We start from the raw sequence: 12,485 nt of genomic DNA, 5'->3' as shown, positions 1-12,485 counted from the left end.
AATTTTTCATAGTCTTTGCTTGAGTGGTCTAGTTCATCCACTTTATCTTCTTGTCTTGATAGTCTGTTTTCCATTTCATTCATCCTATTGGTGAGGCTTTCTCCTGTCATTTCTAATTGGCTTACTGAGTCTTTCACTTCCTTCTTTATCTCAGTCTGAGTATTCTTCAATATTTCTAGCTCTTTTCTGAATTCATTCAGAAGTTTATCCCTATCTTCCCTCAGTTCTTTGATTTCTTTGTTTGTGTGTTCTTTAAATTCACTGAATTCTTTTATCATGTTTATAATTGTTCTTTTGAGTTCCATGTCCTGCATTATCTCTAGGGAGTTCTCATTGTATTCCTCTAGAGAACTATTCTTGTTTGGTGGGGATATGTTATTTTGGTTTTTCATGTAATTTTTTTTCTCTGTGATTTTGACACGTGAATTTATTTTGCAGTTTCTGATTCTTGTGTGAGACTCAAGCCTTCAAGTTTAGGTGTGCTTCTTTTTGTGAACTTTCTTTGTGGTTTACTTTTTGGGTATGAAAAGGTGGTTCATCTAAGCTTCTGGTTCTCTCTTTTTATTTTATATTGGAGTGGCCAGACTACTTTTGTCTTCAGGAGTTCCCACAGAGGCCCAAGTCAGACGAGGATCAGATGCTCTCAGGCTTTGTCTTAAGGTTTGGATCCCTCCAGAAAAGATTTTGGCTTCAGGAATCTGCGGATTGGACTGGCCTTGGACCCAGGCCCAGGAAAGATGCTGGTCTAGGGCAGCTGGTGGTCATGCTACCCAGAGATGCAAAGAAGATGGGGGTGGGAGGCGGCCCCAAGGGCTCCTGGGGACTGCACTGAGGAGCTGGGTTGGTCTGGATGTAAACGATCAGGAAGAGGAAAGGCCAGCCTTGGAGTCCAGGAAAGAGGCTGTTGGGTCCTCTAGGCCCAAAGAAGTAGAGAGAGGTGAGGGCAGGGCCAGTTCCAGAGTGTTCCTGGGGACCTGAGAAGGAACTGAGTTGGTCTGGATGCAAAGGATCAGGAAGCAGTGGTGGTTCCCCAGGTGTCTGGGGCACCAAGACAGGAATGGGACAGGACCCAGGCTAGGGGGAGAGACTGGTGGGGGAGATGGGAGGGTGAATGAGGCTGGGGGAGTCAAGGCAAGGAGGGCAAGATTGACTTACTCCGGAGAGAGGCCTGCGGGTCTGAGAGATGCCTGTGGTTCCTGCAGGCCCAGGGAAGCAGAAGGAGGTGAGCTCATGGTTTTTTTTGGTCAGGTGGCTCTGGGAATCTCTGAAGTAATTAGTGTCTATTTTTATGCTGATGACTGGTGTCAGAGCCCTGTAAATGGCTTCAGGATAGGAACTGGTGTCCAGAAAGACCAGGACACAGGTAGAAGGTTTTCACTTTCAGTCCTCCCCCTGGCCTCTCCAGAGCCAAGAAATGGTGAGGGTTTAGTTGATCAGCAGGGGACAATTATTTAATTACTCATGTCAATATAAAGAAGCCTCCAAAGCAAAAAAAAAAAAAAAAAAAAAAAAGGAAAAAAGGGTTAAATCAAATAAAGAAACCCAAGGACTGGAATCCAGGACCTCTTTGCTGAAGAAATGGAGGCTCCTGGACAGTGGCAGCATGGAGAAAGCCACATGTAAGCTCTATACCCTTCTCCATCTCTCTCCTCCATTTGGCTATTCATTTGTATTCTTTATGATATCCTTTATGATAAGCAAGTAAACACAGTGTCTACATAAGTGAACCTGAGGACAGTGCTGTGGGAACTCCCATGTGTAGTCAATGGATCAGAAAGTATAGATGACAACTTGTGATTGGAATGTGGAAGGAGGAATTGTGAAATGATTGGTATCTAAGTCCTGGTAAGTTGAACTGTTTTATCCTCTGAAAAATGCATGATAAAATACTTTAAGTACTGAACTATACTAGATTATATACCTCAGGATCTGGAGCACAGAGTCTTTTAAATAAGACAAATAATTTTTTCTGTTATCAACTCATAACTGTTGCTAAGATTCAGCTCTTCTTTTGGGGTTCCCTTCTGAGACCTGGAAAGACTCATTGCCACCAAAGACTCTCAGAAAACTTCTAGGGGAAGAGTCCTGTTTGTCCTGAAACTCAGTAAGTGGGAGAAGAATCACTGACAAGGACCATAATTAATTTTTGTGTCAAATCTTTCTGTAGAAGAATTCCTAGAAACCACTAGAAGAAAAGGAGGCTCTGATAAAACAACTTGCCCAAGAAAAGAACAACTTCACCCTGAAATGGAAGAACTGCGAGGGGAGCTAGAGGAGGAGACCAGGGTAAGGCACCCCTTCTTCCTCATCAGCAACTTGATATGACTTTTTAAAATGAAACAAAAACAAAAAGTGCCTGGTCAGTGGCCTCAGTATCTTCTGAAAAAGAGAGGGAAAAGTACCTTAGACATAGTCGGGACAACCCATGTTGGACTTTCTGTGTGCCAGGAAGAATTGTGATGACCAAAGGCTCTTACTTGTGGTTCAAAATCACTTGCACAGTTTGTCAGATTCAGAGCCAACAAAGTATGTGTTTCTGTGCACTTGTCACTTGAACTTAAGGTCAGCAAGATTTTATCTATTTAGGGCCACATTGGCCACCAAGAAGTGGAATGAAATAAAAGACTGGAACAAAATAAATAGGGCTGTTAGGTCAATATTACTTTTAATTTCAATAAAAATTAGTCATTTATGGGAAAGGGATATGACTCAGTGCCATAACACTTGTGAGCATATGTGAGGCCCTAGGTTCACTCCCAGCACTGAAAAAAATATAAAAGAAATTATTCATTTATTTATGAGATATATAATATCGTTAATAGCTTGCCCAAAAGAAAGTGACTGTTTATGGTAAAAGCACAGTGTCTAACACAAGAGATAGATTCAAGCCCTGTTTGCTATATATGAGGCTAATTTTTAGTTTATATTGAAGTAATCTTGTTAGAAAAATCCCAACCACTTCACATGGACATGAACTTATTCTTTAAATTTTTTATTATTTTTACTTTATATGTATGAATGTATATTGCCTGCCTATGTAAGTACACCTGTGTCATTCATTGCCCATGGAGGACAAAAGAGGGTGTCAGATCCCCTGGAACTGGAGTAACCAATGGTTGTTAGGTGCCATGTGGGTGCTGGGAATCAAACCCAGGTCCACTACAAGAGCAGCCACTGCTTTTAACCACTGAGCCATCTCTCTAGCCACGTGGCATGAGTTTATTACAAATTGATATGTTCTGAGGGTGGGGAATGAGAAGACTTACCTTCCTGCAGGAATGTGTGTCTTTGGTTTTAAATACTATGACATTTTATTCTCATCACTCTTTATTTTCTGTATTTTTAATTGTTAAATTTTAAAAATCAATTTTTATATATACATATGCATGGGATACAATATTATGTAATGGTCATATCAGGTAATTAGCATTTCTATCTCCTCAAACTTATCATTTCTGTGTGTTGACAACTGTTATTATTCTCTAGTTGTTTTGAAATATATATCATTGTTGACTACAAATGCAGTGTGGCATTTGAATTCCTCCCCCTCTCTGAATGTGTTTTGATAACTATGATCTACCATATCTCTACCCACTCCAGTTCTCTTTCCCAGCTTTTATTGACCTCTTCTCTACTCTCTACTTCTCTATGATTAATTTTTTGGCATCCACAGATGAATGAGAACATGTGGTACTTGAATTTGGAGGCCCAGCTTACTTCCCTTAACATAGTGTCCTCCAGTTCCATTGATGTTGCTGCAAATAGCAAAATTTCATCTCTTGTATGGCAGAATAATATTCCATTGCATATGTAGTGTATATTCTTGGTGATTTTCTATCTTTTTAAAACTACTTTGTTTATTTTTTATGTGTGTGTTTTACCTGCAAGTATATAAGTGCATCCATGTCATGAAATGCCTGTGGAGGTCAGAAGAATGCACTGGATTCCCTTGGAACTGAAGTTATATATGGTTGTTAGCCACTATGTGGATGTTGGGAATCCAGTCTGGGTCCTCTTCAGGAGCAACCAGTGCCGTCTCTACATCTCCGAGAAATTTTTTATTATTTTATTGTATTTATTATTTGTATTTATTATATTTTATTATTTTATTATTTATATTATTTATTTTATTATTTTTCATTTTCTTTGGGGTATGTTTACTAGAGAGTTACTGTGTTCTTTTGGTGGTGTCATGTGGCCTTGCTTTTTCATGCTTTATACATTCCTACATTAATATTTGCACACATCTGGCAGGTTAATTGTTTCCATCACGTTTATAAAGTGACTTTCAAAGTAAAATTATGTCTCCTGAAGACATGTCTAGGGTGTCGGTTTAGAAGGCTGTGTTGGTTTTGGTTCCAGTTAGGCATGGACATGCAGTTTCCTTATAGCTTCTCTATCTAACAAGTTATAATCAATATCTTCGAATGCTGAAGTAGGGGAGGAGGAATGAAGCACATTCTTTCAGTCTCAGGGATGGCACAGTCTTTGGCAACAGTGGGCAATTGCAGGCAGTGGAAGACAAGCTCTAGGTCCCAGGTAGTTAGTGAAGGGAGCACTGAGACTCTCTACCTGACTGCAGATCCATGGTTGTGGCTAGTGCACCTGGTTCTCACAATGCTGCTATTGCAGAATATCATATTGCACAGAGTTCTCGTTTCTTCTTGCTAAGATCCATGGCTGTCTTTTAGCCACTCATCTCATAATGCAGATATTTATTTGTTTTTAGGATTATTATTTGTGAATGAGGGAAGCACTGGGGACCTCTGTTTAGCAATTTTGGAATCTACTATATATCAAACTTTAAATTACTTTCCTTATTTGTACATCCAACATTGTACTCCAGACTTTTCTCATTTTATCTGACTTCTTGTGTAGGAAGCAAGTAAGCTGTATTGCTTCAACAGAGAAAACAAAGTTCCACGAAGGTAACTTATCTAAGGCTGTACAGCTAATGATATACTGTGAAAGAATTTGCACAGTACTGAAAAGGCCTGATTGATATTTTAGAAGATCCATCTGGTTGCCTTCTCACTGGCTTCCAATTGGCTTGTGAGAGCTGCATCATCCAACTGTAGCCTCTTCCTGTGACATCACTCACGTATCTGCTCCTCTCATGTACTTCTCTGCATTTGCCACGGCCTCTGTCTACCTCTTCTACAAGTCTTTGTCATTCCTGTTTTAGGACTTCCGCAACTGATAATCTTGTTTTTTAAATGTCTTTTTACAGTCTTTGAGAGATGATAAAGACACACATTGTGCACCACACCAATCTGTTTTATTCTTTTATAAATTTATTAATTTTGATATGTAACTGTGTATTCTGTAATTTCTTTTTGGCTCCTTAGAGCAGCCACTTTGTCTTCATCTCTGCTACTTCTATAACACTCGTGACTAGGAGAAGTTCTCATTGACTATTAAAGAGGAATAGCCACATTTTGAACCCAAGTTCATGTGATGCCTGTATTAGTCATGGCTCTCCAGAGCAACAGAACCAATAGAATATATATAACTTAATGCATATTATTTGATATATAGAAGGAATTATTAATCATCTTTAAAATAGTAACCGCAGCTGAATCCCACATGAAAGACTGAGAATCCTGTAATTGCTCAGTCCTTGAGGCTGGGTGGGTGCCTCAGTGGTTGGAGTAGTCTCACAATGGCCATCTCAAATTGGAGAGGCTGAAAACCTGATCATTGTTTAGTCTACAGGTTGGGAACCTCAGCAGTCCTAGTCTAGTGCCAAAATCCTTCCAGGTTCCTGGAAAGTCTAGTCCTTAGCAATGAAAGCCTGGAAACTCTGGTTCTGATAAAGTGAAGGAATCATCAACAGCAGAAACACACAAATTAACTTACTAGTTAAGAGGGACCAAACAGGCAAAAGTCAAAAACCTTCCTTCTGCTATTCCCTTTTTATCTGTGCTGATACTAGAAAGTACAGCCCACATTTGGGGTAGGTATTCCCACATCATTTAAGAAAATTAAGGCAATTCCTCATGTGAGGTTCCCTATTCAGGTGATTCCAATTTGTGACTAGTTGACATTAAAACTAAGCATTGCAGCACCAAAACCTGTCTACTCAGCATCATTGAGTATTATTCCTCACTCACTGCCTGAGGATGTCTGGCTAAGGATGCTATTAGCTCAGCCTTGTGCTCACAGAACAGCCCCTGCCTAAAATGATCCATTTTCTGCAGATTTGTCAAAAAGACCCATGGGGACTCATGGAAGCCTTACTTCTCCCTACTACATAAGAGTATCTCCTGAGAATGGTGCTGTTTGGATAGTCAGACCATTTAAATGATAGAAGTGTTCATAAAACTCAGCTCTGCTATCCCATAAATACAGAAAATGCTAGTATAATACTGTAGTTATCTAAATGTAAGTATAAAGGCTTTTATTTTCTGATGAGTTGAATGAAAAGGGTAGATTAAGTCTCATTCTTTCTGGTCCAAACAAGAGCTGAGTCTTGTGTGTTGCTAAATATAAATCTTATTGCCTAAATGATAGTAAATGTTTTTGTTTTACACGATCTCTACATTGCTAAGCTTTTCTGTTACTGATCTCCACACAGGCTGCTATTTCCTTATGTAGAAATGTCTTTCCGGTTTTAATGACAGATTAAAAAGACAGGTTTTTTTTGTTGTTTTTTTTGTTTTGTTTTGTTTTAATTTCCCCAAAGTCTTTCCTCGGTATTCCCTGGCTGGGTTTAGGTGCAACTTGAATTTTATACGTGGAATTAAATTTACTTGAAAAGAATATTTCAATTCCAAGTATTTCACTGTTAATGATGAAAGTGCCTGTTTAGAAAAGGGTTTCTTTTACAGTCTCAGAGTGCCCTGGCCCATGCCCTACAGTCAGCCAAGCATGATTATGACCTCCGAGAGCAGTATGAGGAAGAACAAGAGGTCAAGACTGAGCTGCACCGGACACTATCCAAGGGCAACAAGGAAAGACTGCAGTGGAGACTGAAGTATGAACAGGACGCCGTCCAGAGAACTGAAGACTTGGAGGAAGCCAAGTGAGTAGCTCAAGGCTCTCCTCAACCTGGAGTTGGTCCAGGAAGGAGACTGAGAGCAATGATGATGTCTAATCATGGTGGGCATTTCATAAATCCTTGCTGACTATATGAACAAGCCCAAGACAAAATCTGAAACAGTTATTTCTGGAAATCAGCACATCCTTTAGACTAGCTAAAATATTATGTGATTGGGACTTGAAGAAGGTCTTGGAGAGAGAAAGAAATCTCTTTCTGGAGGTATAACCGACACCTTTATAGAATGCTGTGACTTTGAGTTACACTTTAAAAACTGGGCTACTAGCACTTAGAAGCTTACAGTTTATTTGTACAACACATAATTGATTTCATGTATGTTTGTGTATTTACGTCGTACTCATTGGGTCTTTGGTGTAGGACTTACAGACTATCAAGTATTCTGTGGAGCTGGACAGGGACAGCTGAAAACATGTTAGCATTTATCATCATGCGTTATCGGACAAAGTTTCCTTTGAAAAATACCTGATCCTGAGGCTTTAGAGTTAGAATATAATGTTTATAGTTATAATGCATAATGGTTTTAAAAGTTCTTATGAACTTTAGGAGTTTGGAGGTTCTTTTCTACTCAGCACCAGAGTAGACCAGAAGTGCTTAGTTTATAGACTGAGTGATTGTATATCTTTGAGAGAAAGTATTCAACTAACTTTCCAACTTATAGCCATTAAAAGTTTACTCAAAAGAATGTGGTTTCATAGCTTGGCAAAGATCCAAGGAAGATCAATACAGTTCTCTTTAGCTTCAACCAGAAATAAATGTTTTTTCAGTTCCTCACCTAAATCTTTGAGTGGTATTGCTGTGTAGGTGCAGAACAGCTGCTGTGCTCTGTCCCAGAAGAGGCACCAAATGATCCATCTCTGTATCCACAGTAGCTTGAAAAGGGCTTTGGAATGATAGATACTAAAAATACTTGTAGTAAGTGTTTAACAAAACTCTGGACTGCAGAACATTGGAGCTTTGACCTGAAATGCCTCTTATATCCAAATCCACCATTTGCTTCTAAATAAGATTTTTTTCTATTTAATGGTTGAAGATTTCAAGTGAAAGCTTTTACCTGTCATTCTGTTTGATGGTTTCTTTGGGGGTTAAACAGAAAAGAAGGAAAGAATGTGGATTGCACTATGATCTCATATATTTGCTGGAATTAGTTCTGTAGAACTAATTTGCTGGAATTAGCAGATGACAACTAAAGAAAGGATAAAGGTTAAATATGATATTAATTGTATCTTTATTTTAATACTTGAATATTTTATAAATAAAGCTGTACCATGCTTTTTCTACAAATCCACCTCAGGAAGGTAGGCAGACACAAAAAGTGGAGGGTCCTGTGTTTTTCTATTGGAAAGTGAAAGACCTGACTTGGATTCCCAAGCTTTCCTGAAACCCATTTACTGGTTCTGAGTTCTCAGGTCTCTGAGGATAAGATTTTTGACTTCTTAAACCCAGATATCCTTCCATGTAGTCTAGGCAACTGGGTAGGTACTTATGATTGGAAAAGTAAGGAGGAATATAATAGTAGTTGATATTAAATGTAGAACAAATTATCAACGTGATCAGTGTGTCCAGTTTGCTCTGAAATTTCCCAGTTATATGTTAAGAGTCTCAGGTCTTGGTGGAACCCTTCACTTCTGGGAAAACCAGTATGGCTTTTCACATAAAGCAAACTGATTTTCTGGTATCAATCACCATAGGCATAGTTAACATACATGTAATTTTTTAAAAACAGTACTCCTCTTTTAGATTGGGTAACACAGTAGAATTTCTTAAGAGTATCAAGTGGCATGACATTATAAAGCCAGTGAACAAAGCATTATTAGCTCTGCAGTGCAGAGCCTTCCCAGGTGCCAAGCAAAGATTAAGCTTTCTTTTGGGATTCCATTCAAAGGGGCCTTATTGCCACATTATGGGGACTAGTTGTTTCCTGCTTGTGAATTGCTGATCTCTACTAAACAAACATGCCTAAGGATTTTCATATAGTAAGAGTGAAATGCTTTGGTACCCACAATTCATTTCATCTTAGAATGCTCCTTTCATTTATGGAGAACAAATGGTACAGCTAGCAACTCTGTAGGAATGTAAGCAGGAAAGAACATCTCATCCTTTAGTATTCCTAAGAGAATTACTGTATGTATGGAGGAAGTATTTTAAGCTCATTAATCTATTACAGGAGGTTCTGGAGGAACACAAGTGCTAAAGCATCCCAGTGAGATCTACCAAGTGAGCACTGTGGCAAGGTAAATGGGATGAGTGCAATCTTGGGGTTGGAGCTGCTGTGGAGAAGATACTCAGGAAGAGCTGTGTGAGGTTTAGCAGATGTGGTAAGACATGAGGGAGAGAATGAGAAATACTATAGAGAGTTCTTTGAAGGAAGCACATCCAAGCTCTATAGGGACCAAACAAACATGCCTAAGGATTTTTAAGCAGCATACCGCTGGTAAGACATTTGAAATAAACTTATCTCTCCTATTTTGTATAGAACTGTCAATAAAATCTGTATTGATTATTAAAGTTTTAGGATTAAAAATATGTTTATAGGAATTCAAAGACATCCTGAGTTCCAAATTCAGGTTGGTAAAACAGGGGGAAGTAAGATCCATGTGGACACAGGAGCCAGATGCTGGTGGTCAGCAGACAGCTGGGCTCTGCTGGAATGGTGCTGCCTTTGCTCACACTATTGAGCCAGCCACAGAGAGCATCCTGCTTGGGTCTCAATCATTGTGCCGCTTGGCTCGCTCCTCAGGAAGAAGCTGGCAATTCGGTTGCAGGAGGCTGCAGAAGCCATGGCGGAGTCCCACGCCAGGAACGCCTCCCTGGAGTGGCCCAGACACAGGCTGCAGCTCTGGCTTGAGGACGCTCTCTCTGACCTGGGGAAGGCCCGCTCCAAGGCGGCTGCGCTGGAGCAGAAGCAGCTGCACCCACAGGGCCCTGGCTGACTGGAAGCAGAAGCAGGAGTCCCAGGTGCTGCTGGAGGCCTCTCAGGAGGAGGCCCGGGCTCTCAGCACTGAGGTCCTCCTGCTCAGGTATTCTTGTGAGGAGAGCACGGAGGGCCCGGAGATGCTGAGGAGGCAGAACAAGAACCTCTGAGGTACTCAGCTGGGCCTGTAGCCCGAGCCAGCGAGGAGCTTGGGGACAGCCTGGCTTTCGGGAGACGCTGTCTGCTGTGCATGGAGAGCCTTGGCGATTCCATGTTCCCGTTCATGTTTTAACCCTTCAAATACTAATACTTCATTCTGAAAACATTTTATTATGGATATTATTTGTATTATATTAGTTCTGAAAATAAAGATAGTGTCACATTTTTAGCTCTAGATCCATACTGTGAAGGAAGCCACTCTCAAGAATTTCCTGATACCCACAGCCTCAAAGAGATTTTTTTTTTAATGTGTATACTCATGGGTATATATTTTAACCAAATTATAGATTGTTCTATACCATTTATGTTTTCATTTTTCAATATATTTTTTAATTTAATAAATGTTTCCAGCCCATGCTATGGGCCAGGCACAGTTCCATATTCAGCTACTCATTGCTTAGTCCCAAGAAGGCCCTCCATATTAGTTTCCTCAGCTGTAAATACAAGGTCAAGTAAGATGTTTGAATTCACATTCAATAAATTACAGATCTGGGATTCAAATCTAATTTCCTGAGCTATGCTACTTTTCTATTTACCTTGTGGTTCTTAGTGTTCCAAGCCACAAATATCTGCTACATTCCTTGAAAAAAGGAAATATATGTTTCATAGGAAGGATAACCAGCCTGGGCCTGCAGGACCCACAGGCCTCTCACTGGGGTAAGTCCATCGTGTCCTCTGGACCTTTATTATTCCCCCAGCCTCATCCCCCCCCCCCGCCTTCTCTCTTCCTACTTTGGGTCCTGTCCCATTCCTTGTCTTGGAGCCCCAGACACCTGGGGAACCACTACAGCTTCCTGATCCTCTTCATCCAGACCGACTCAGTGCCTTCTCTTATGGGCCTGGCCCTGCCCTCACCTCCCTCTGCTTCCCCCGGACCTGTACCACCCACCAGCCTCTTTCCAGGCTGCATGGGCTGACCTTTCCTCTTCCTGATCCTTTGCATCTAGACCAACCCAGATCCTTAGTGCAGTCCCCAGGAGTCCTTGGGGCCACTTCTTGCCCCCATCTGCCTTTGCATCTCTGGGTGGCATGGCCACCAGCTGCCCTAGACCAGCATCTTTCCTGGGCCCAGCTCCTAGGCCAGTCCAACCCCCAAATTCCTGAGGCCAAAATGTTTCCTGGAGGGATCCAGACCTTAGGACAAAGCCTGAGAGCATCTGATCCTCATCTGACTTGGGCCTTTGTGGGAACTCCCGAAGACAAAAGCAATCTGGCCACTCCAATATAAAATCAAAAGAGAGAACCAGAAGCTTAGACGAATCAGCTTTTCATGTTCAAAATTTAAACCACAAAGACACACAAAGTTCACAAAAAGAAGCACACCTAAACTTGAAGGCTTGAGTCTCACCCAAGAATCAGAAACTACAAAAGAAATCCACCAGTCAGAATCACAGAGAAAAAGTAATAACATGAAAAACCAAAAGAACACATCCCCACCAAACACCAATAGTCCTCTAGAGGAGTACAAGGAGAACCACCTAGAGATAATGCAGGAAATGGATATCAAAAGAACAATTATAAACATGATAAAAGAATTCAGTGGATTTACAGAACACACAAAGAAATCAAAGAACTGAAGGAAGATAGGGATAAACTTCTGAATGACTTCAGAAAATAATTAGAAATATTGAAGAATACTCAAGGTGAAATGAAGAAGGAAGTGAAACACCCAGTAAGCCAATTAGAAATGACAGGAGACAGCCTCAACAATAGGATGAATGAAATGGAAAACAGAGTATCAAGACTGGAAGATAAAGTGGACGAACTAGACCACTCAATCAAAGATTATGAAAAATTTAAGAAATCACAAGAATGGAATATGCAGGAATTGTGTGACACAATAAAAAGATCAAACTTATGAATCATATGCATAGAAGAAGGAGAAGAATCCCAAGATAATGGCCTGGACCAGATCTTCAACAGAATCGTGGAAGAAAATTCCTCCAAATTAAAGAAAGACATGCCCATACAAATACAAGAAGCATACAGAACACCAAACAGACAGGACCAGAAAAAAAACTCTTGATGGCATATTATAGTAAAAACACTAAACATATAAAACAAAGAGACAAAGTGAAAGCTGCAAAAGAGAAACAAGTCACATATAAAGGAAAACCCATTAGGATCACAGCTGACTTTTCAGTGCAAACTATGAAAGCCAGAAGAGCCTGGACCAAAGTATTCCCAGTTTTAAATGACCACAGACACTAACTAGATTACTATATCCTACCAAAATGTCTATTATAGGTAACATAAATAGGCTGAAGGAATTCATGTCTACAAAATCAGCCCTTT

General features: G+C 40.3%; 1 protein-coding gene across 1 annotated transcript in view; it reads left to right on the top strand.

Moving 5' to 3' along the window:
* The window catches only part of Myh15 (myosin heavy chain 15), a 197,465-nt gene that overhangs the window by 127,240 nt on the left and 57,740 nt on the right, over window positions 1-12,485 (top strand). The window contains 6 exon segments of the mRNA XM_008841432.1: window positions 225-239; window positions 2,180-2,240; window positions 2,243-2,286; window positions 6,831-7,024; window positions 9,798-9,971; window positions 9,973-10,142. Coding sequence (XP_008839654.1) covers window positions 225-239; window positions 2,180-2,240; window positions 2,243-2,286; window positions 6,831-7,024; window positions 9,798-9,971; window positions 9,973-10,142 — 658 coding nt within the window.

The sequence above is a fragment of the Nannospalax galili genome, unplaced genomic scaffold (genome assembly GCF_000622305.1).
Source record: "Nannospalax galili isolate Female #2095 unplaced genomic scaffold, S.galili_v1.0 scaffold261, whole genome shotgun sequence".
In the NCBI taxonomy this organism is placed as follows: Eukaryota; Metazoa; Chordata; class Mammalia; order Rodentia; family Spalacidae; genus Nannospalax; species Nannospalax galili.
This window is presented reverse-complemented; position numbering and strand designations above follow the sequence as displayed.